Here is a 25,160-nt window from a genome sequence, read left to right on the forward strand (position 1 = left end):
CCAATTCATGAGCAAATCCTATCAGCTCTTACCTTGAGAATAGATTCTGAATCTGATCACTTCCCCCCTCCTGCATGGAGTCTAAGCCGACATCAACTCCTGCCTGGGCCATCCCAGCAACCACCCAGCTGGTCTCCCTGCTCTCCCTCTTACCCATCCTGGGTCTGGTCACCGTGGTCACCTCTGGTCACAATGTCCAGAGCTGGCCCACCACACTTAGAATAACGCCCAGTCTCCTGTCACAGACCACGGCCTTGCAGATCTCACTGCTGCTCCCCCTCACCTCACTTCCCACCTCTCAGCTGCTGCTCACGGCTCAGCCCGCCAGCCCTTCCTGCTTCTGGGAATGCATCAGACATAGTCTCCACTCAGCACTTCTCTCTCACCCTTCCCTCTTCCTTCCAGACTCCTTCTGGCTTCTTCAGACCTCTGTTCCACCGTCACTTCTTCAGAGAGGCCTCCCAACCACCCTCTCCAACAGTAACATTCCCGTCCCCATACCCTGCTTAGCTTCCTTCGTAGCACCTGCTACTGCCCGAGATTAGATGATAGACCTGTTCATCTGTATTACTGTCTCCCCCTTACTGAATGTAAAGTCCCTGAAAATAGGAATCTCCTTTTTGTTCTCTGCTTTTAACCTAGCCCCTAAAGCAGTGCCTGGCACCGAGATGAATGATGGCCCACTGGAACGTCACCTCCTCCCACACATGCGCACAGCCCTCCCTGGTCACAAAGCCCTCAGTCTCAATGGTAGCCGAGGCCAGATGCCCTCAGCCAGGGTGGTTGGGGAAGGACAGCCTAAGCTGCCCTGTCCTCGGATTTTGGCCTACGAAGAGTTTTGCTTCCCCACCTCTCACCTGGGTCTGAGAGGGAATGGGCCACTCAGGCCAGGTTCTGTGTGTGGGGACAGGACTGGGGACAGAGAGACAACCAGGCGAGCAGCCCCCTCCTGTCAGCCCAGGGCAGGCTGCAAGGAAGGATGGAGGGACTTCCCAGCGGGAAGGGCTGTGACTAAGGGAGACCCACATGTCTCAGAGCGCGTACACTGACATGTTATTCACTAGACAGCGAGGCCATGGTGGGTGGTGGAAAGGGTAGCCTCCAGACCCAGACACACCCAGGTGTGAGTCCTGCAGAGGTAACTTATGTTCTAACTCCCTGCACACAATGGCTCCAAGCACACGGGCTTTGGGATCAGAGACACCCAGAGTCGTCCCTCCACCTCCTGCCCTGTGAAAGTCAGTGTGACCTGGGAAAGTTGCCAGCCCTCGCTGAGCCTCAGTTTTCCCACTGAGGGATACCCTGCCCAACTGTTGTATAAACTCCAAATGCATGAGGGTTTCTGGCCACAGCACACCTAGAAGATCAGCTCTTGGGTGAGTTTTCTGGCAAGTCCTTCCCCACTCCGGGCTCAGGTGGTTTTTGGGTGTACATTGACACTTGCCTCCTGCTACACTTGGAAGGAGCATGGGTGGGACCAGAATTCAGATAGTGCAATAGAATACCCTTTCCCTTGGGTAAAAGACCCCCACAGCACGATTAAGAAAGCCGGACATGATGAATTATAAAAGCTACTGCCCTCTGTCTTTACTATCAGTGGGAAAAACAGGAGTACGGCTAATACGTCGGCTAATGAACCAGAGTCCTCTTTATGAGGCCCTGAAATGTATCATCGCATTGGCCGCAGGTGGATAGTCTTAATGGTGTTTGGTGCCATGTGAGTGATAGCTCGTGACCATCGGGGGCAGGGCCGGCGTGACGTCAGCATGAGCTACAGCCCCCTCCTCTAGTTGAGAGGGACCCACTGCCCCTTGAGAGGGATGCAGTCCTATCCAGAGGCTGAGCAGGCAGCTGGAGTTGGAGAGAGACAGGGAGACCCCACAGCATGAACGAACTTGCAAATTCAGTTACTCCCTAGGGCAAAGAGTTCTTCCATGTACTTTAACGTATGACTTCTTTCGAGAATTTGATTTAAAACTATGGGCTCTCTCTTCAGAAAAATGCTCTAATCTACAAATGCACAAAATTCTGTATATCATTTCAAAGGGTGCATGGACCGCCCCCACCCCCCGCTGGGATCTTTAAGTAAGGTACAATGGCCTTGGGGAGCAGGGAGAGCTGGAAGGATCAGGGGATGGAAGAAGGACTCCTCAGCCTGGCTGCTGGCTAGCTGCAAGGTAACAGGGAAACTACAGTCCTTTGTCTAGAGGGGGCTCGTGAGGGAGAACTAAAGCTGGACAGGGTAAGAAGGCCACCCACATGCGGGGCACTAATACATCTCCTAGTCCAACAACAGGGAAAAGACTGGGTGTGAAGGGGGCTGCCCTTTTTCTCCTTGAAAAACATAAACCAATTAACTGAGAGTTATCTCAGCTGGTCTCCCTCCAATCCCTTTGCTGGCTCTTCTCTTAAGACCCAGACCCTAGTCCACAGCCCTAGGCCAAACTAGAGATAAATAAGGGTGATCAAGATTAGGGAGAGTACCAGGGAATCTGGTAGAAGGAGACCAGCCTAGGGGCAAGAAAGTCCCATAAGTTGCAGAATGAATTCCCCAAACCTTAAAAACAAAAACAAAAACAAAACAAAACAAAAACCCAGATGTATTCTATAGGGAAAAAGAAAATTTTATTTTGAAAACAAAGTTTGCTTTTAAAAATAAAACGTCTGCTGTTTCTCAAAAAGGTGCTGACATTTCGCAGATAAGGAGAATGAATTACTATCCTTCCTTTAGCTCGCCATGTAAATAGGACCCGAAGAGTCCAGGGATTCTAAAAGCAGATACCCTCAGGAGCAGGCTGGGCTTCCTTCTAGATTGGTCAGATCCAGCAAGGGTCCCAAGTGAGGGCTGGTAGAAACAGGCTTTTGGGGTCACGTTCCCAGAAACACTTGTTTTTTTAAACTGTGGCATCTGTCTTAAAAGAAGCAGGAATCTGACCTGGGAGGGTGACAGCCAGGGCACACACAGGAGTACTGGACAGCAGCAGCCCGCACCTAAAGCTGCAAAACACAGGTTTCGAGCCCCACTCTGAACAGACCATACGTGGATTTATCAAATCTGCTCTGGAGACTCAGAGCCCTGGTGACAAACCCAGCACTGAACTCCAGGGAGACCCACACAATCCTCTACCATCTCACCTTTGCTGCTGGCTACTGACTACTGAATTTGTTTTACCACTGTACTTTTTTTTTTTTAATGTCTCTTTTCAAGGCTCTTTTTTCTGGAAAAAAAAAAAAATACAGGTTCTTTTTATTTTCTCCCATTCCTAATCGATCACAAATCTTGATTTTCATGGCCAGGAAATCTGATTCTAAAGCTGAGAACGGGGACTCAGGGTCCGCATCTTGGGGAATGGCAGGGAAACAGGATGGGACTTCATAACCCAAGTGATTATATTCCGGAGTCAGAAGAACAACAAAGCCTTTGAGTTGCCTTATTTGGATGCTCGTTTTTCACGTGTCACTCATAGTTACTAACCAGGCATTTCAAGGGTAAGAAATTATTTCCCCCACACGATCTTTTTCGACAGTTCCAGGCAAGTAACAAGATAATAAGGAAGGGATCAGAAGGCCCAAGATGGGGTTCTGGCCCTGGCTTGGCCTCTGCTGGACCAGGGAACTTGGAGCAAGATGCTTTCCTTCTCCACGGCCTTGGTCTCCTACCCTTTAAAATGAGGGCTGTAGCCTTGATCATCCCAAGGCTGGTTCCGCTTCCGAGGCTCAACTGCTTAACTCCAGACCCAATAGAGAAAGAAGAGTCATGGACACAGTCTGGTCTCAGCCTTTCCTCACTCAGAAACTCCACTCAGACCTGGGAGCCCTTAGCTCCCACGTGCCTCCTCCTCTCCCTCCGCTGAATTACGGTGACTTTTTCTCCTCACAGAAGTGGGCCTGCCCCCTCTACCCCAGAGACGCGGCCTCAACTCACCTCCTCGAGGAAGTGTCCCCACATGGACCTCCTGCCACTCCGTCCTCACCGTAGGGCTGACCTGCCAGCACGGACACTGGCTTGTTGCCGCTTGTGAAATACTATGTAGTCATTTTCCTGTGGGTGTGTCTTTTCTCCTCCTGCCCTGTGCCTGGCTTCCCTACTCAGCAAGGCTCTACGTGTAGGGGTCAGGACTGGGGATGGGGTGGGGGGGGGACAAGCAGGCGAGTAGCCCCTCCTGTCGGCCAAGGGCAGGCTGCAAGGTCACACAGGGCCATCAAGTGCTGCTCCCCATTCTCCTTTCTGTCTCACTGTTTGCAAATGATGGCTTGACCCCACAAAGCAAATGCCTCCAGAAGGGATTGTAGTCTTGGAGGCAGTTCTGTCAAGGCATGGCTGTCAAGGAAAGGGCTGAGGAGTGGAACTCTGTGTGGCAATGAGGGGTGGGCGTGACCTACCGTCCACGGTGACTTGGCAGGAGCACTCAGCCTGGCCGGCGCCATTCTTGGCTATGCACTTGTATAAGCCTCTGTCCTCGGGCAGTGCCTTCTCGATGGAGACAGAGCACAGTGAGCCTAGGAAGGAAGAGGGAGAACGGTTGATGGGAGCAGGTACAAGCCCGATACTGGCACCTGGAATGTGGCGGGGGAGGGCTATTCACATGAACAACCTCTGGAAGCCCAGAAGTCAGGGGGCCTGTGGGAACCAACCCTCTCTCCCTCCCAAAGGTAGGGTACTTTTTGCTGATAACCGAGGTCCAATATATTCCTTCCCGGGACCTTCTTCCTGCCTCCCAGAGAGCTCTCTTAGGGAGACATCATGGAAAGGTGCCGAAGAAAAGGGTGGGATCGTGTCTGCCTTGGGAGAGCCTCCCACACAGTAGAAGGAGCAGATAGACCACGAGCCTCAGACTGCAATGCCACCAAGAGAGATGAGCGGTCGCCAGGCACAAGTTTACGGACCCGTGTCAGGCAGAGTGGCAGGAGCAAACGCAACACCCAGTTACAGCAATTATTCTGGGAATGCATCTTAGAGATGGGAATTCTGAACAAAGAGGTGGGTGAGGGAAGGCAGGAGTCCCTGTCCAGCAGGGGCACTGACCTGGGGTGGGGGCAGTCTGCTAGGAGGAGAGGGTATCTATAGCCTGGCATCCTGGGGCTGGCTTCTCAGGAATGGTATGTGAGCTGAGAAGCACGGCCAACCAGGGGCACTGGTCTGAGAGAGGGGCACTCTGGGGTGGCCTCCCTTCAGGACACCGTCTTTCAGTTGCCTCAGAGAGTGGTAGCGAAGCCTTTCTTCCCTCACGGGTCTCGCCATGCCCAGCACACTTGTCTTCTGTCCTGGTTGGGGGAAGGACGAGTCAGGCTGGGCAGGCACAGGAAGCAGGGGTCTGGCTACTTCTGTGGGATACCCCCTGGGGGGATTTCCCTCAGGGTGCAGGAAAGTCCAGCTGAGGGCCAGGACCGCTGGGCCAGACAGGAGGGCAGTGGCACCCTAGCTCCTGCCTTCAGACACACAAACAAGCCAACAGCATGGCGCTCTGCCCAAAGCTGCCCCTGTTGTCAGGGCAGCAGTCATGACACAAGGAAGAGGACAGAGCCAGGGCCACGTGTAGCCTGCTGCCTGGAGCTACTGGCTTCGGCCACCTCACTTCCTCCATCTCCTACTCCCCCAGCCAGTGGCTTGGCACAAACTCTAGGCCTTGGGTGGGCTGAGCTGTATGAATCCCAGGTGTGTATGCGGGGCAGCATGGCCAGAAGGGAGGCCAAAAGGCACCAATCTCAAAAAGTACCCTCACCCCCATTAGGCAGATCCCCAGACTTGACCAACAGATACAAGGATACTCAGAGAACCTCACTGAGGCCAGAAGGGAAAGCAGAGGCATACTAGTTCCCTTTGCTTCTTGGCACCTGGGTAGTATCCTCAACAGGGAAATGTCCTACCAACCACCTCCCTCCTACTTACTTACACAGAGCCCATTTCTCAGGAAAGGCCTCCCTACATTCTCCCACCCAGGGGGACATCGAGTTGCGATCTCTGCTCACTGCCCTTGGGAGACAGACTGCTGACGCTGAACCAGAAAGGACTCAGGCTGGATTTTTAGGAAATCCATCATGGGAGTGAGACTGTGAAGCACAGGAATCTGGGTTGGAGGAACTGTCCTCTCTAGAGAGAAGCTTCTACTCATCTGGGAGGGCAGGAGGATGCTAAGATGATCTCTGGTCCCCGAATTTGAGGCTTAGAGGAAATGTACCCCCTCTTGTCACCACCCTTCAGTCTGAGGCTAAGGCTCTGTGAGCAGACACTCCACTCCTGGTGAATATTCTGCTTGAATCCCTGCTGGTCCTTCAGTTTCAGCAAACCCCCTCCACCCGCCCTGGCCCCGGCTTCAACCTTAAGCCCAAATGGCACCAACTGCAGAGACAACGGTGAGCCTGCCAGAAGTCGGGTATTTAGACCACAGCTCTCAGCCCCTCAGCCAGGAACGCAGCAGAGCGGGGAGCTCTTCCCGCTGCCCAAAGCCGGGACCCCTGGCCACATGCGTGGGCTGGGGGAGGGGCCCCCAGGCAGGCTAGCCCAGATTGAAAAATCTGGTATTTCCTGTGGGACAGCTTATTCCTGACCTCCAGGAAAAAAACCCTTTCCCAGAGGTTTTTTTTTTTTCTTTTTCTTTTTAGAGAAGCCTCAGCCTGGTGGGGAATTTTGAGAGGGAGGGGAGGGGGATGGGAGCAGGCAGCATAGAATCAGAGATCTGATAAATGGCTCAGCTTGAACTGTCCCTGGGAGAGCCTCTTGGGGGCATAGGGTCTGAAGATCTCCCATCTTGCTCCAAGTGTGTGGGAAGAGGGGTGGGTGGGAGGGGGCAGGGGGGTAGAGGTGGCTCAAAGTCCTGAAGGCTATACTCTGAGGAGGCCCTCAGTGAGCGGTGCCTCCCCAACCTGGTCCCCTAGGAGGTCTGGACAGCACAACTCAGCTCCAGGTCACCTCCTCAGGGATGGTGCCTTCCCTGTCACCCATAAGCATCCCCAGCCACAGACGGCCCTCTTCTGTGCCCTGAGTTTCCCTTTATCCAAACATGTCTCCCAAGGCCATTGCTGAAATGCATGTCTGTCTCCCCCACTAGTTCTCAGAGGGCAGTGACTGTGTCTATTATGAGTGTTTTTCCTGAGCCTGGAATGCAGTCACAGTAAAAAAAAAGAAAAAAAAAAAAATCTGCCATTTTGAGAACAACCAGGGCACATTTTTTATAGCAGGTGATTTTGGGAGGATCTATGCAAGAGAAAGTCAGGAACATTTAGTCACATATAACCTACCACTGAAAAAGACCATATAGGATTTTTTTTTCTTTTGAGAGAGAGAGAGAGAGAGAGAGAGAGAGTGTGTGTGTGTGTGTGTGTGTGTGCGAGGACAAGCTAGGGAGAGGAGCAGAGGGAGAGGGAGAAGCAGACTCCCCAATGAGCAGGGAGCCTAATCCCAGGACCCTGAGATCATGACCTGAGCCAAATGTTTAACCAGCTGAGCCCCCCAGGAGCCCTGACCATAGAGTTTCTGAAAGGAAACAATTCCGACCTCAGAGTTCTTCAAGCGGATTATGCACACACAATACTGTCTTGCACACAGTAGGGCTGCATAAATCCTAGTGTTCTGCAGAATGAACTTCCATAGGTTTTTAAAAAGTCTTTGTCAGGTCCCACACTAAAGGTGATTAAAAATGAATCGTCTGTTGACAACAGCAACAAAAGTGAATTCTCATTAGAGTGGGAGCGATGTTTGCCAGCGAGAGAAGCCTGGCCTGGAGACAGGAAATAGGGCATAAAGATGAAACTGCTTCTCAGGAGCAGCACAGAGCTCCCCTTGGCTCACTGGCCATCCCTCCCACTCTTCAGTCAAGGCCAAGGCCAAAGCCTGAGGAGCTCGGATGCAGGGCCCAGAAGGGCCTGGTGCAGTCCCCATGCGGGCCCAGGGGGCAGGCCCAGCCACTGTAAGTGGACACCATCTACCCTGTGGCTCTGGGAATGCAGAGAGGGGAAGGGTATCTCCACGTGCCCCCGCCCCCGGCCCCCGCAAATTAGCAGTCCACTCCAGCCGACTCCTGTCACACCTCTTCTGCTCTCCTTGATGCTAAAGGGGGTGGACATGACCATGTTTTGGGGGGCCTGCAGGCTATGAGCCCTATCCAAGCTACAGGGTTCCGAGTAGCCTCGTGAACCTGTAAACTGCGTCCACCAGAAGGAGGTATGTGGCTGCACATGCCAATGGGTAGGGGAAGGGAGCACAGGAGTCTCTCATGGCCAAAGGCTGGTGACAACAGTCTGGCAAGGAGAGCAGAAGAAGTCAGGTTTGTTCTTAGACGAGCTAACAGCACAGGGCAGTGCACTGAAGCAAGAAAGATTCCCAGCCAAGGGGTGGGGGTTGGTGGAAAGGGTGCTGAGGGCAGTGTGAGGACGGGGAGACCCCTTAGCTATCCCCTCCACCTTCCCCTCCAGACCACCTCAAACCACCAGCTGACTGCCATTGATACCCCTAGAAGCATGACCCCAGTCACCCAGACCCCAGCACGCAGGGGTCCTCCGCTGCTTCCTCTTCTTTATCCGCCCCCTGCTCCCAAGCCAGGCAACAGGTCTCCTAACTCTGTCCTTGCTTCTTGAACTGGTTGTTTCCTATCTGTGCCATGGCTACCTTCTTAGTCCAGTCCCCTTTACTCCCCTACCTCTTCAATTAGGCTCTTTACTTGTCTTTGGGCACAATCAAAACCCCTAAGCCCCCAGCTTTATGTGCACTGCTCCTCATTCCAAGCTTTTTTTTTTTTTTTTAAAGATTTTATTTATTTATTTGAGAGAGAATGAGTGAGAGAGAACATGAGAGAGGAGAAGGTCAGAGGGAGAAGCAGACTCCCCAAGGAGCTGGGAGCCCGATGTGGGACTCGATCCTGGAAGTCCAGGATCATGACCTGAGCCGAAGGCAGTCGCTCAACCAACTGAGCCACCCAGGCGCCCTCTTTCCAAGCTTTTACGTGGCTGCCTAGTGCCTCCAGAATCGAGTTCCTTAGCGCGACCTAGGAGGCTGTGGGCCCTGCCTTTCTCTCCAGCCCTCCCATGCTGTGAGCAGGCCCACCTCTGCTGCTGCTGGGGCCCCTGCCTGGGAAGCCCACAGGTCTCCTGGAGCCCCGGCCTGGCTCACTCAGCACCAGCCTTTCCTGTGGCCCCAGCACTCAGCTCCCTCTTCTCCTACGCCTCCCAACTCACCTTCGGCACTTGGCTGGAATAGGTTTATCACTGGGAGTGTGTGTCCCCTCTTTCCAGATCTGTGGAGAGCACATCTACTCACACCTCTCTGCGTGCCCGGCTCCCTGCAGGGGGCCTGTGGAAGAGGTCACGGATAAGGCTTCCAGATGGGCTTTCTCCCTGGGGTCCGGGTCTAACCCAGGCTCTTGAAGACTTGGAGGGTGAAGCTCCGGAGAAGGGACGGACAGAAAACGGGGCTGGTATTTTCAGACAAGGTATTCTCCCTACTGTGGCAAGGTGGACCGGTCCCTGTCAAGGCCTGCGTCCTCCACTACAGTGAAAATACCAGAAACTTGGCAGGCCCAGAGGGCCCCACCAGTCTCCCAACCTCTTCACAACTACTGGCAGGGTTGAGGAGTTGACAGGTGTGAGTAGTTTCCCTGGCTGGACAATGCTGCCAGTGAGTGGGTCCTGAAAGCTCTCTCAGCCGCAATGGTGTGCGGACATCTGACAAAAAGGGGCTAAGAGGTAATAGAGCTTAGTGGTCCGGATGTCAGAACTCAACTGCCTACATTCAGACCCCAGCTCTGTGACACCTAGCTGAGCAGCCTTGGGCAAGACAGTGCACTTCTCTGTGAAACGGGCGGGATGAGATGAGTGAGAAGTGTCAGAGCCTCAGACGGTGTCTGGCGCACAGTGTTCAATTCATGCAAGCTATTCTTGGTTTTCAAAGGAGAATTACAAATATTTAGAATATTTTTTAGGAACTGAATTTGGGGCTGTCTCTCTGCTCCTGGTCCTTCCCATATCCTCTCCTTGTGCTGGCCTTCTTTTAATCATGTCTTCTTCCTCTGATTTGGACCTAAACTGCCCCTTTGAGCTGGTTTCTGTGGGAGGTGATACTGGAATAGCCCTTGAATGCTCAGTGACAGGAGATGCCACAGACTCAAGGCCATGGCTCAGGCGTGTGTTTGAGACCAGGGCTGAGGTCTGCTTCCGTTGCTCAGCTGAGGGGATGGTTTATAAGCAGCTATGAGTACATCTACAGGCCCCACACAGGTCTCACGGCAGCTGTGTGGCTCTGGGCACTGTCCTCAGCTGTCCCAACATCAGTTTCCCTGAAGAGGGTGTAAGCACAGTCCTCCCTCCCACTGTGCATATGTCCCAGGGACGGGCACCTGCCCACCATTCATCCTACCTAGAGAGCACCATGGGGTAACCTGGGAGACGCTCCCAGTCAAAGTCTCAGACTGGTTCTACCAAAGGCTTTCCAACTGTGAGGAGCCCACAGGGGTGACAGTGAAAGTGCACCATCCACAGGCCCGGACAGCTCACCCCACTGTAGCAATCCCCCATGCCCACCTGTGTGTGGACCACAGGGAGGCTGAGCTAACAGAGGCAGGGGGAAGCATGGTATGCCTTCTGGAGGACCCTACCAATCTGGAGATATAGCCACACAAGAAAAGTTCTCCTATAAGCACAATAGTAGAAAATAAAGCATCTTCTCTCTCCTGGTCAATTTCCCCTGAATCTTCTAGCACTTAGATCCAAATGCTCAGCTCTTCCTGATTTGCTGTCTGAGTTGCAGAATGAAGACAGAAATTTCATCCTGGGCTGAGAGGGACCGCGTTCTCTTCAAACGCTTCCTTTGGGTTTCAGGAGGAAGGAAGGAAGCCTGATGGAGGGGAGGTGGGGGGTGCAGTCAGCAAACAGAAAGAGGAGCAGCATGATGTGGGGAGTTTGACAGCTCCGCTGATCCCGATTGCACAGGACCTGTCCACTTGGGCCTCTTCTTGCCTGCCGCCCTCTACCCCTTAAGGGTAAAATACCACCTCCTGGGGAACTTTGTACCCTGCCCTGTCCAGAACCACCAGTATCAGCCCCTAGCTCAGGCCAGGCTCTGTTCCAGCGCTGGCCACCAGAGTGTGGTGTGGGAAGTCTGCTGGACAGGGAGCTCCCATACAGGCTTGGGATGCTTGGCTGAAACATTTCAAACCAAATTGAAGGTCCAGGGAAAATGCCCCTCTTACCCCCATCTCTTCTCTAGGTATAAACTGGCCCATCTGAGAACTCCGGACCCCAAAAGGCCCCAGATGTCAGCATTTAGCGGCCCCCCCCTTCTCCCCACAACCCAAGAATGTGAAATACCAGCAAACAAAAGTCTCATCCAAATTAGGAAGCGAGTGGCTCTGTCCGCCCAGGAGAGTGTGCCGTTGGGGCTGTTTGGGGTTTTGGCTTTCCCCCACAGATCCTTTCAAACCCACAATGTTATCAAGACTTAAGTTGTTGTTGACCCCAAATCACAATCCTGTGCCAACCTGTCACTGTATACCCTCTCTAAACTTAAAATCCTGCTGCGAAAGCAGCTCTCAGCTCCGAGCCCTGGGTGGGCTCCGGCCCCCCGGCCCCCTTGTGCCTGCAAACGGAGCCCCCTCCATGTCAGAGCCGTGGAGCTCTAGCTCAGGCCTAGGGCTTCTCTGAGGAGCCACAGCTGGGGCTGCCATGAAGCATCTCACCGGACAGATGCCGAGGCCCAGGCATGTGCCATAGGACCCGACACCCTCCTCTCACTGCCCAGTGATGGAGTGTGTGCCTGAGGGCCCGGAGCAGGGCACCTCTCCTGTCAGGGAGGGGGCACAGAGGCTGGCATTCCAGCCCAGACTCTGGGCTGTGAGCGGCAGTCCACAAGCCCAAAGCTCCAGGAGCCTGCAGTGGACCTGGTACAGAGCCCACTTCTCCCCAGCCCTAGCCCTTGTTACCTTCTTGGGAGAGGATGATGAACTTGGTGGTCTTGAGTGTCTTTCCATTCAGTGTCCAGGTGATGGTGGCTGGGGGGTCAGAGGACACCTGACACTGGAGTAGCAGCTTCTCGCCTTCTGTCACACGGACATCTTGTAGCTTCTCCTTGAAGGTTGGGGCTGTCCCTTGGTTCTCTGACCTGTTTTCATTATCTGTGGCTGCTGCTTGCCCCCTCCTACAGTTCACATCATTCTTAACCTCCTTCTTGAGTTCTTCCTTCCCAGCTGGTTTTGGAGTCTCAGCAGGCTTGGCGTTGCCCATGGGTTTCGGGGTCTCAGCAGGCTTGGCGTTGCCCATGGGTTTCGGGGTCTCAGCAGGCTTGGCGTTGCCCGTGGGTTTTGGGGTCTCAGCAGGTTTGGCGTTGCCCACGGGTTTCGTGGGCTCGGCAGGTTTGGCGTTGCCCACGGGTTTCGTGGGCTCGGCAGGTTTGGCGTTGCCCACGGGTTTCGTGGGCTCGGCAGGTTTGGCATTGCCCACAGGTTTTAGGGTTTCAGCAGGCTTGGCATTGCCCAAGGGTTTCAGGGACCCTAAAGGCTGGGCATTGCTCATGGCCTTGGGACTTTCTGCTGCTTTGGCATTCAAGGCCTCAGCGCTGTTGCTACCATTCTCCGCTGGTAATTTCTTCTTGCTGCCTAACACCGAGCGGAAATCTGGGGTGGCAGGTTTGGGAGGAGGTGCCTTCTCAGGCACCGGGGTCTTAGGAGTCCCCTTTTTGGCTAGGACCGAGCGGAAGTCGACCTGCTGAGGGCTGTGCACCTTCCTCTCTTCCTCTGACACGGTCTTCGGCTTCACCTGCCGCTGCAGGTTGGCGCGGAAATCCATCTGCTCAGCTGGGATCTCCTTGAGGTCTTCTTCTGAAACGGTCTTGGTACTCACCTTCTTCCCCAGGAGGTCACGGAAGTCCAGCTGTTCCACCTCCTGCTGGCGGATGGCCTCCTCGGTGTGCTGCCGAGTCTCCACGCGCCTCTTCAGCAGCCCCCGCACGTCCTCACCGTCTTCCTCCTCCGGCCAACCCTGCCCTCTCGCAGGCCAGCCGGGCCTCAGGGTCCCATAGCAGTCACGGCCACCACCATCAGCACCGGCTCCCGGGCTGCAGAGGCCCTCACAGCTGGCAGGCTCCCTCCCCCTGCAACCAGTGAAGGGAAAAAGGAAAGTAGCAAGAGGAAAAGGGGCCGGGTAAGAAAGAACGTCAGGGGAGAGCAAATCCCTGAGGGAGGGAGGGTAGAGGGGAGGGGGAAGGGGAGGTTGGGGCTGACCAGGCTGTGTTTATAGAAGGGAACATTGGTGAGAGGCTCTTGCTTGCTTACTTGGTTTGTTACATCGGTAATGACTTCAGTAGCCTTATAAGGGTGTGTGCAAAAAAAATAAAATAAAATAATAATTCACCCCCCTCTTCTCCCCTGCTCTCCCTCCCTCATTCCCCTTCCAATCTCTCCCTCTTGGCTCAGCAGCCTCTGCTGGAGGATACAAATAATCTGGGGCTGCTGGGCTGGGCCTGCAGGGGCCAAGAGGAAAGTGGAGGGGGTAGATGGCCTGGGGGCCTGGCCGGGCACCTCCTGGGGGCACTCACCACAGGGGGGCTCTGGTGGGGTTGCTCTGTAACATCAGTGACACCTGGCAACTGCATTCGCCAACCTGGTTCCTGAAGGATTTGAGAGATGGATACATATCAAAAGGCTCTGGGGCCAAGGGCCTGCTCAGCCCAGGGCTGCGAGGAGGGTAGGGCAGGCAGGAACTTGGCCAGAGGCTGGCTGGTTACTCCAGGAAAGAGGGGGCCATGGGCTTAGCTGTGACCCCAAATACCCAAACAAGACCTTGATGTAGGGCAGGCCCTGTCCCTCTTTGGTCACCCTCCTCCCCACCCCAGCTCTTGTATAAAAAGGAAAAAAAAAAAACCTTCTGAACAATAGCTTAGATGGACATGCAGAAGCAGGAATATTTTTCTCTAAGTATATTACAAAAATAATCCAATCACTCAATTTAAATACAATCACTCAACACTGAAGTCTACACCTGCCAGGGTGTGATGGGGCTGCTGGTCTAGTCCCTGCAGCCCTGTGTGGTGACCTGAGTCTGACTCCACACTCCCTCAACACAGAGGTGGTTCTGTCCTCTCTGCACAGGGTCTCCCCAGCCAACTGCTCCTTCCCCTGCTCAAGAAGTGAAAACACTCTTCCATCCCTCCCCATCAGCTAAAAACCAAACAGATGTCTTCCTGCAGGGATGACCCTTTCTCTCCTTCCTTCAGGTGGGGAGGGCTGTGGAGTCTTCAACCCACTGTTAAAAGTTAGTGTCCCTGTGGTGTGGCTAACTGAAGCTCCTCTGCTCCTGCTCCTGCTCCAGCTGGCGCGCTGCTAGGACTGAGAGCCCTCCTACCCTGCATGGCTGCCATCTGCTGGCGGTTCTGAGCTCTGACCAGCCAAGATTGTCCAGGCAGGGGAAAGTCGGGGGTGGTGGGTAGCACTGAGAGCCAGAGGCGACTCTTTATGGTGATAACCTCCCATTAGAGACAGGGCCCTCCACCTTTCGTTTTTGTGCCTAAAATGCACCAGTGACGTATGAAGCACCATTCTGTCCATTTTAAAGGTTCAGGAAGGAGACTCAGGAGTTTCTCTGAGGCTGTGCTGGGGCTCCCAGGTTCTCCTACTCATTCCCCACTGTGTAACCATCTTACTGGCACTGTGGGGCCCAGCACGTGCCTCAGATCCTACCACAGACGAGCCAAGTTCTGCACAGGTGCCTTACATAATCTGTCTCATTGCATCTCATGACATATCTGGGAAGCCAGCACTGGTTTTATAAGGAAAACGAGGCTTCTAAAGGTTAAGTCATTGGCCTCAGCTCACAGAGCCAACCGGCAGGAAAAAGGATTGACACCCAGGTCTCCCTGAATCCCGGAGCTGTAACCTTCCCCCCTCCGCCCTGCAGGGCTCGTCAGTACCAGTCTGCTGTGGGGTGTGTAATGTGTGTGCATGTGTGTGCGCGCGCGCATGCGCATGCCTCTGTGCGGACGTGGCCATCAACAGCACACATGGATACGTACAGATATGGGGCCTTACCTGCTGGCCTACTGCACCTGCAGGGACGCATCTGGGAACATGTGCACAGGCAGTCATCCCTCCACGGACAGCCCCCCAAGCATGTGTTTACACAGCCTGGCTGATGTATGTGGCTCTCTACCTTGCCTGGCCTGGCCTCCCTCCCTGTGGAGGGCGAGGTCCAGATCACCCACTGGCAGCCCCCAGCACAGCAGATGACTTGCAGGGGATCTGGGCTGGGGGGGTTGCCGCTCATTCCCAGGCAGGGAGACCCATTTGAAACAAGGAGAAGTTGATCTGTGCTGTCCTCCAACCCTCCTCTCATCCGTTGGGGTCCCCTCCTGGCCACCTTTGTCAAAGCTCAGGCTCTCAGGGGGCATCGATTCAAGGTTCAGGGAGCCTCAAGGTCTGGACAGTTGCAAGGGGCCCGTGGCTGCTCCTTTGCTCAGCAAACAGCGGTCAGGTGCCTCCTTGGTTCCAGGCCCTGGGAAGGCTAAGAGGCCCTCAGGACATCCTGAGCACCTGGCACAGAAGGCTCACGGGGCTTTGGGTCAACTTGTAGAATAAACACAGAAGGTCATTTGTGGGTGAGGCCCAGCTCCCTGGCACCCCACTTCTGCCAGGCTGCTGGCCAGTATGAGGCCATTCATTCCCTGCTTTTCTTTCCAACACACGGTGTGGGGCCCACGATTGGTGAGAAGCAGAAGGCCAGGAGGCCAACAGCCGAGTTTTCCCCGCTTGTGCTCTCCAACATTGCCCCAGCTGAGTTTCCTCCTGCCACAGGTACGACACAGCCGGATGTAAAAATCAGGAGCAGACGCCAACCAGATGGCCACGCTTTACCCCAGCCGAACCCGCCATAGGCTTTAAATGGTGGGGCAGCCCGTACCCTGAGCCGGAGTGAGCTCTAGCTCCCCACGGGGAAGCAGGAGAGGGCTTCTGTTGCTGTCCACCACCCGCCCTTAAGGAGGGAGCACAGGTGGCTTGCTGTTTGACCCATCTCCAGGCCTAAGCCTGTGGCACCTGGGGAAGTCTGAGAGGCAGAGAGAGGTGGAGAACTTGGGATACCATGGCTGGCCCACTAAGGTGGGGTCACCATTTCTGCAGCCATAAACTTAAATCTCTGTTGGGCCTTTAAGACAAATCATGGGTTCAAACAGGGTCTACCGAGGTCAGAAAGGCCTTTGACCTGGGACCCACATACCAGATAATCTAGCCAGCCAAACAGCCTCTTGAGACCATCTTTGGGATCTGTATCAACATATTCAGTTACCAAGTAAGGCCCAGGGCTGAGGATGAGGCCCCATGCCCAGCCCAGGTGCTGCCAGAGAGAATATATGGGGCCAAGACCCCAGGGGCTGTACCTTTTGCAAAGTAACGAAACCCTTTATACTCCTGCCTCCCAAATCCTGAATGAGAAGCCCACTCTTTTGTTACAAAGCCTTGGACCCTGTCCCACTCTGAATCACCCTCCCTGGAATGGGTTTTACACGTAAAATTAAAGAACTAATTTCCTGGCAAGTCTCAATCTCTCAAATATTTCAGCTGGAATTTGGAACTGACTTTTTGACATTTCCTCTTTTAGTTCAGGAGACAAGAGTTAAGGCAGGGGAGGCAGAAACCATCTAGCCACAGCTGTAGCAGGGACAGATAGGACCCCCCCCCCCTTTTCCTCCCAGCTATCTGGTCTCCCTCCTTGAAAGGCATTCTGTCCTGGGTCTAGGGCTGATTTCTGTCAGGATGAGAAAAGCTGGAGGGGAATGGGGCCCTTGGCAGACCTGGCACATATTCCCCAGGAGAACTTTCCCCTGACTTGCTCCTCAGCTGAGGACAGAGCCAAGGCCATGGCAACAGCAACCCCAAGGAACGAAGAGGCTGGACGTTGGGGAGAGGAGAGGGGCAAGGACTGAGTGAATGGGGACTCCAGGGCAACCTCCTGGGTTCCCCAAGTTCCCATGCACTTCGGAGAAAAAAGGAAAGGGAGAGAATCTGATTAAAACGATGAGGGTTCCAATCTGGGCTCTGTGACTTGCTTTTGGGCGGCCACGAGCAAATCCATGACCCTGAGACCTTGGTTCCCCCCATCATTAAACAATGAGTCGGCTAGATAACTTCTGAAGTCCCTTCCAGCTGGGACAGCGTAAGTTTTATGACTGTCCCCAGCTGGGCCCAGACAGTCTGCCTGCCGACCTCCCAGTGCAACCCTCCACTCTGGCCTGGCAGACTTCCCACAGCCCTTGCTTTGCTCTTCCCTACCCTTTCTGGCTCAGAGCTTCAACGTGCCCTTGACAGCCAAGCCTTTACTCATTTGCTGAACCTCTGCCTATTGTCCTCAAAATCCCACAAGGAGCTTCTCTCTTCTAGGATGTTTGGCTTAAATAATGTGATTATTGTCCCGTAGCACTACTCCTTCCATGGAGACAAGCTCCAGACTCATGTGTCATCCGTTTCTACCATTTGTACTGGCCTAGGTGAGGAAGAATGTGTCTCTTCTCTATTCTGAAGGCAGATGTGCAGGTGTAAGGCAAAGGCTGCTGGTGTGTTCTGGGCACACTGCTGATGGTAGCAGGATGACCAGCCAGTCCACAAACCATCTCCACAGCAGACTACATACACGGCATTAGCTCAGATGAGATTTGCCAAGCCTTACCCAGCTAGGCAGAACTTCCTAGTACATCTAAAGAAATGATAAATGACAACTTTTATAAATCCACTAAATATTCGAGTATTTTGTTATGCATCAAAAGCTAACTGATACAAGCATAAAGCGCATACCCAGAAAGGACCCAAGTGGCGGGCCACACCCTGGGTTTTGTCATGATTATAGGAACAGGGCTCAATCATGGCAGTAGCTTTTACATGGCACGTAGCTCAGAGCCTCGAACACGATGTGCTGAGTACAGGGAAATGATTTATCCAGGGGAGCAAGCCCCTTGCAAAGGGGCCAGGCACCTGAGCCAGGGCAGCTCCAAACAGCTTTGTCATGGGGCACCACATCCTGTTTGCAGGGTCAAGGTCAGACGAGCACTCTTCAGTGCTTACAGCAACCCGAAGGGCTGGCGCTCTTTCTCTGTCAACCCAGGGCTGGCATGGGATTTTAAGAGTTAGAGCATTTTCAAGGTAGAAGAACTTTTCTGGATCACTTTCATTTAACAAACAGTGAAGGCTGACTCTGGGCAGTCACTGTTCTAGGCACTGGGAACAAAGCAGTGTATCTTCATGGAGCTTACCTTCCCATATAATCTAGAAAACCTTAAACAGGAAGTGGGTGGGGGGAGGAATGGGCATAGTTAACCTCCCTATAGTGGTTTTAAATGTCTACAAATTCTTTGATACTCCCCTCTCCAAGAGATGGCACCTAATATGGCTTAATGACTTACTTCTAGCAAAAAGAATACACAGAAGTAATAATGTGTGACCTCTAAGGGGAAATCACAAAAGACATTGCAGATTGTAGCTTATTCCCTCCCATGTCACGAGCTCTGTGGAAGCCAGTTGCCATGTCATGAAGTCATTCAAGCAGCTCTAGGGAGAGGTCCACACGGCAAGGAGCTCTGGCCTCAAGCCAACAGTCCTATGAGGGAGCCATCTTAAAAGTGGACCCTCCAGCCTCAGTCACGTGTTCAGAGACTACAGTCCCTACCAACAACTTCCCTGTAAAAATCATTCAGCAAAGCTACGTCCAAGTCCCAACCCATTGAAACTGCAAGACGATAACTATCATTTTAAGCTGCTTGGTTTTAGGGTAATTTGTTACACAGCAATAGGTAACTAATACATTCCCTCAATCCTACAGCTTTCCCGATTTTAATCCATCCTTCCCTCTTTCATATTCTCCACACACCAGTTGGAGTTTCATGTTTTATGACTGTCCCCAGCTGGGTTCTATATAGACAGTCTACCTGCCGGCAGGAAGACTGTCCATATAGGGGAACAAAAGCCAGGATGGAGTAAGACAGGGGACTCTGGGGAACTGAGCTCAGGATCTCAGTCAACACCTTCACGTTAAAGCAGGAGAAATGAAAGCTTGTTGGCAGCACTGGGCTTGCCCTTTCTTTCCCTTGAAGCCCAGCCCCACATTACTTTTGGGTTTCCACTGGCTTCCTAATCCCGGGTGGGAACTTTGACAGGAGGGAGGAATGTGGGGGGGTAGTGGGGAGGCTGGACGGACGCACGGACTCACTTGAGCAGGATCTCGTATTGGCCGGCATGCCAAGGCTGCACGTTCTTTAGAACCAGTGTGAACACGCCCTCATTCTGTAGCACCTCGAAGTGGCCAGTGTCTTTGGAGAGGGCTTTGCCGTCTCGCAGCCAGTGCACAGTGGGGAAGGGGTCCCCAGCGATGGCACAGGAGATGAGGACACTCTGGCCCAGGGAGGCTGTCACTGAGCGAGGCCTGCTGATGAACCAGGGCTGGGTACCATCCTGAGGCTCTGGAAGTCGGCAAAGGGTTGAATTAGAGAAGAAAGCCTTTCAGCAGACAGGGTCCACTGGGCTCTCCCAGCCGGTAAGGGTCAAAGACTGCACATTACCCAAATAACAGCTGGTCCAGAAATCACTTTTATTGGATATACAGTTACAGCACATTGTTCTCATGGCAAATCTATCTTGCTTATGTTCTCTGAGGATAACGCTGACAAGACGGTATTGTATATCTGAAGCCAGGGGAGGTAGCCTAGCTCACCAGACTAGGGGCAATTGATCTACAATGAGACATGCATAATTTTTTTTTAAAGATTTTATTTATTTATTTGACAGATGGAGATTACAAGTAGACAGAGAGGCAGGCAGAGAGAGAGCGGGGAAGCAGACTCCCTGCTGAGCAGAGAGCCTGATGCGGGGCTCGATTCCAGGACCCTGAGATCATGACCTGAGCCGAAGGCAGAGGCTTAACCCACTGAGCCACCCAGGCGCCCCAGACGTGCATAATTTTGAGTTGACGTTTGCTTTATGTATCCTTTTCTGGTCTCTCTTCTTAAATACAGGTTCTCTAAAGGCAAGGACCCCAAGGGGCCACAGCTTGCCTCAAAAGCTATCACTGTGCTAATGTAACATTGTATGCTAATGATATTTCGATAAAGGGGGGAAATAAAGCTCTCACTCCCTAACTGTTAAGTATATCATAAGATTTCTCTCCTAGCACTCTATGCAGCTTGTCACCAATGACTCAGAGAGGGCAAAGACTTCAGAAGGCTCCAGGGCACAGCGGTGCTACTCAGCCAGAGCCTGAGATGGAGCTGGGGAGCTGGCCTTGTGGGCTGGAATGGGACCAGAGGAGCACAGGGGCCGTGGGGGAAACCAAGTAAGCGCACATGGTTACCTTGCCTCCAGGGTGCTTTTGGACGGCCTGGCCTGCTACGGCAGCACCACGGCTTTCCCGCCCCCACCTGCACCCACCCTCAACAGCCCCGCAGCCTCACCTTGCACCATGAGCACCGCCTGGGTGCGGACCTCTCCGGCACTGTTCCAGGCTTCACAGGTGTATGTGCCCGTGTCCTCTGGGAATACTTCCTGGATACAGAGGCTGTGCTGAGTGCCTCTCTGCTCAAAGTGGAAGTCCTCCGACTCCTGGATCTCATTCCCATCGTGAAGCCAGACGACCTCAGGGGGTGGGTTCCCTGGAGGGGAGACAGGGCAGGCAGACCCGGCAGGAGGTGGGTTCCCTGGGACACGGGACAACTTTGCCTTTAATAGTGTGACGCTGTACTAAATACAAACCACTCTATGCCTCAGTTTCCCTAACCGCAAAACAGTCTAACCCTATCTTCTTCATAGGTTTGTTGGGAGGATTGAATAAAAGAATACAATCCCCCAGAACTGCCCACTAGAATAGCAGATTAGAGGGATGCCTGGGTGGCTCAGTTGGTTAAATGTCCGACTCTTGATTTTTGGCTCAGGTCAGGATCTCAGGGTTGTGGAATTAAGCCCTACATCAGGCTCTATGCTAAGTGCGAGTCTGCTTGAAATTCCCTCTCTCCCTCACTCTCTGCTCCACCAACCTAAATAAATAAATAAATAAAACCTTTCACAGATCAGAAGAGCATCTGTCACAAGGAAAGTGCTCAATGCATATTCATGATAATTATTTAACAGCAGATTTGCGGAAACCAGAAAGGATGGGAAGTGAAAAAATATCAGAACTCAAGCTGCTCGGGAACACGGTAACTGGCTCTCTGGGTGTGAAGTGCAAACGTTCCCTGCTCTGCCCTGCCCCACACAGCACACACACACATCCAGGCAATGCCACGGCGACCTCGTTGTCCCTTCTCTGTCAATTGTCACCAGGAGGAAAAGTCACTTAGCATCTCATTTTGCCACCATACAAAGGTTGCATCTGAGGGTGGTCATGGACGCCAGCTCGCCCAAGTTTGCAAACACAGCTCAGGGTGGAGAGCGTTTTCAGGTTTTATCTGTCTGCTCTCCTGGGTAGATTCTAGCAGTTTTGGGGGGGACATAAAACAATGGCCACCTGAGAGAGCTGCCCCTGCGGTAGCATTGCACTCTGCTTCCTGAGGAGGATGGAGGCTGTGTGGTGTCAAGCTCTCTCTGGAGGAGAGAGTGGGGTCACCTCTGATGTGTTAGCCAGCATGGATATGGAGCCCAGGAGCAGTGCGCCTCTGATTTCTGTCAGTTTGAGGAGTATGGACAGGGGAGGCAGCCAGGCCTCAGCCTGGGACTACCATGGAGATGCCTCAGGCCTGCAGGTGTGGGGGGGTGCATGCGGATCCTGAAAGGGGGAGCCCATTGCTTTCCCCACTGCTCATCTTTATTATTTCTGCAGCTCAGGATGAACTAAAGCCCAGGAGAGTGGCCTCCAGACTGATCAGTAGTCAGCAATGAACAGGACACTCTGGATATGCTTGGGCACAAGCTGGTTTAGTAAGTCTGTGCCAGCAGAGTCCCCAGGCTTCTCTTGCTGGCCTCTAGCGGGAACTGAGACAGCTCACAATGAGCTGCTGGTCAACATGCTCTTGTCACCCGGTGGTTTTAGAAGGACCTCTTCTCTATCTTCTCACCTTAAACTTGAGCAGAGCAACAGGGTATCTTCTAAGATCTGGGAAGTTCTCACATCAGCTGGTTTTGGGCCAGTGTTCGAAATCTTCCAGCTACGGTGACCCCATTATGTTTCCCCACTAATCACCACCCCGCTAGCTGTGGTCATCTTCTTCCTCTGGACCACCTTGAATTAACCTTGAATCCAGAAAATCCTGCCCAGAGGAAGCAGAAAAGAGGGACCAGCAGGCTCCACTTCTTTGGGTCCACTGAGAGTCCTGTGCTGACTTTCTGGTTGGGGGATGATCTGAGCAGGACGTGGGAGAGCAATGTGTACACGGCAACCACGCCCGTTTTCACATCAACCCCAAGGAGAGAGATGCAGAGACAGACCTGACACCTGGACTGTCATGGTGACATGGCTTCCATCCATGACTTTGAGGTCGGAGAGGCCCTGCAGGAAGACCGGTGCGACGGGCTTGCTGGGAGCTGCGGGCAGGAGGGACCCGCTCTTCCTGTCGCTCTTCTTTTCTGTGCAGCAGACAACAGAATGGGGGGTGAACAGTCATTTATTCATTTGACAAACACAGACCTGATGACTGCCGGGCAACCAACTATGTCGAGGCTCGGGCTTCCACCAGAGGTGGAAGGTGTTAACAGGTGGGGCACGTGGAGAGGGGCTGGAGGTCATAGGAAGGCAGTGAGCCCGTTTCTCTGCTTGGTGTGCCGGTGCCCGTGCCTGGGAACAGGGAGAGGAGGGGCCTCCGTAGGGCCAAGCCTGGCCGAGGCTCTGCTTCCTCCAGAGAGTTTCAATACCTGCCACCTTAGGAGATTTTTTTTTTAACTTCACTCACCTTTTTTAATACATGCTATGCTCTCATGGCACCAAATTTTAAAAGTACTAGAGAGCGTGTGTAGTCTCCCTTCCACCCACCCCTGACCTGTGGCCATCAGGCTCCTCTCCCCAGAGACAACCTATTTTCAGTTTCTGGTTCATCTCGCCAGAGATGGTCTACGGATATAATACACACAAGCAAGTAGGCATACTCTTCCATTTTCTTCTCTTATAGAAACAATAGCGCACTCTATGCACCGATGGTCGTCTTATTTTTTCATTTACTGGCGCACCTTGTTGCCTCTCGTAAACCAGAAGCGAAGAGCTTCCTTGTCATTTTCTATGGCCGTGTGAGACTCCACACCCTCCCATGACATTTTAAGTCCCTCAAGAAAGCCAAAAGATACCACACTCACGAGAGGGACTCAAATTAAAAAGACTGGCCACCCCCAGCCCTGGTGTGGGTGAGGATGTGGAGTGCCAGGACCTCTCCCACGCACGGGACACACCCTTCTGAAATCAGCATGGCACTTTCTTAAAAAGTTAAACATGCATTTACCATACGATCCAGTCCTTCTATCCCTGGGTATTTGCACAGAAGAAATGAAAGCGTGTATCCAGACAAAGACTTGTACACAAACGTTCATAGCAGCCTTATTTCTGACGGCCCCAAACTGGAAACAACTCGAGTGGCCATTGACAAGTGAGTGAGTAGAGATTGAGCCGTATTTATGCAGTGGGATAGGACTCAGCAATAAAAAGAAACAAACAAGAGACACTACAACAGAGAAATCTCACAAAAATGACCCTGAACAAAAGAAGCCACAGGAAGAGCACATACTGGATGATTCCATTTATATAAAATTCTACAAAATGCAAAACCTAGGGAGGGCAAGCAGGCAAGCAGATCCGTGACTGCCTGGGGCTTACGGGGAAGGATTATAAAGGGGCACCAGGAAGCATTTGAGGTCGATGGAGAAGTTCATTTCTTAAAATTGGGTGAGGTTTTCGTGGGTGAAGGTTTCAAATTAAACACCATGAATATATGCAGTTTGTTGTACATCAACATGATCTTAGTAAAAACTGGGGAAAGAAAATCTCGGAGGGAAGGTGGAAGTATACCAGCTAGTCTAAGACAAGAGCTAGAACAATTCTCTGGGTTCAGTGTTGACCCACTCACCTGTTTCAGTTCTCCAGGGAGGTGGGGTCACAAATAGGCTTTCTGTTGTTCTTGGAATGCCCCCCAGGCTGGGCTTGGACCTGCCTTGTGTGAGCCGGAGGGGCGGGGGAGGCAGAGTGGCTGAGCTAGTGTCCCCACGCAGGATGGCCCTGGTGTAGGACGAGCTCATGGCTATCCAGTCTCTGATCTTGCCCTTTGCCCTGCGAGCCGGGTGGCTTTGACCTTTAATCATTCTGGAGCTTTTTTGTTTTTGTGTTTTGGCAGGGGTAGGGAGGGAGAGGGTTCTCCTCTTAATCTCCTCTAACGATATCTCTAACTTAAACTCCAAGTTTTGGGGGAAAGGGACTCTGGTATTTTGGGTTCTTATTAGCAAGGGCCATATAGACCAAATTTCCGGAAAGCCAGCAGCCATGGGGATACATCTCCACTGTGCTTTATACACCTGAGAAAAATCAAACTCCACATTTGCCACTGAGTTTCTATCTTTTGGCACTAAAAAACAAAACAGGGCCCACTGCAGAGCTGTCCAGGTGCAGCCTCCGGGAGTGAGGATGGGAGATGCTGAGAAGGCTCAGGATGCTGGAGGGAACCGTCCCCAGAGGCAGGGGCATTGTGAAGGGCACAGAGACAGGGTAAACCCAGAGTCCGAAACCAGGGATGTGCCCTCAGGTCCTGGTGCTGCCTCCACCCCAGCCCCCAGCATCCCTGCCTCTGTCAGAGGGACAGCTAGTCAGACTAGCCCTTGACCCGAGGCCCTGGGAGTGGGCTCAGGGAGGCCCAGAACCGGAAGTGCAGACATCTCCTTACTCTGCCTAGGCTGCAGTGGCCAGGAAAGCAGGATGCCTCAGGAGAGTTGAGAAATTTCCTGTCCTGCACGGACTAAGACTTGAGGACAAAATGTTTCTGCTTGTCTAGATCCACCCCCTCCCCCGCCCCGTTCCTGCTCCTCTGTTACCTCAGCCAGTCCCCAGTTTTAGAGGTCCGCATAGACGGGCATTCCTATGTTCCTACGTGCTGCAGGAACATCAAACACTCCTTTGAGCTGCCGGCGCCCCTCTGTGGCCCCTACCATCTCTCAGATCTGGCCCCGGGCAAGTCACTGCCTCTGTCTTAAACTCAACGGCCTCACCTGTGTTTAGGGTAATAACAATATAATCCCTGGGCT

The 25,160-nt window shown here is 53.0% G+C and overlaps 1 protein-coding gene across 6 annotated transcripts in view; it reads right to left on the minus strand.

Moving 5' to 3' along the window:
* LOC111154981 (myosin light chain kinase) overlaps positions 1 to 25,160 on the minus strand; it is a 174,293-nt gene that overhangs the window by 69,258 nt on the left and 79,875 nt on the right. For 4 of the 6 annotated variants that reach the window (XM_022514949.1, XM_022514948.1, XM_022514947.1 and 1 more), the window contains 7 exons: positions 22,374 to 22,511; positions 20,408 to 20,605; positions 19,171 to 19,420; positions 13,523 to 13,591; positions 12,427 to 13,075; positions 11,910 to 12,258; positions 4,384 to 4,500 (listed from right to left, as the gene is read on the minus strand). In XM_022514949.1, coding sequence (XP_022370657.1) covers positions 4,384 to 4,500; positions 11,910 to 12,258; positions 12,427 to 13,075; positions 13,523 to 13,591; positions 19,171 to 19,420; positions 20,408 to 20,605; positions 22,374 to 22,511 — 1,770 coding nt within the window. Of the gene's footprint in view, positions 1 to 4,383; positions 4,501 to 11,909; positions 13,076 to 13,519; positions 13,592 to 19,170; positions 19,421 to 20,407; positions 20,606 to 22,373; positions 22,512 to 25,160 lie in introns of all 6 variants that reach the window. The other 2 variants (XM_022514945.1, XM_022514943.1) reach the window with 2 other exon arrangements.

This window comes from Enhydra lutris, unplaced genomic scaffold (assembly GCF_002288905.1).
Source record: "Enhydra lutris kenyoni isolate GAN:26980312 unplaced genomic scaffold, ASM228890v2 scaffoldscaffold39, whole genome shotgun sequence".
Lineage (NCBI taxonomy): Eukaryota > Metazoa > Chordata > Mammalia > Carnivora > Mustelidae > Enhydra > Enhydra lutris.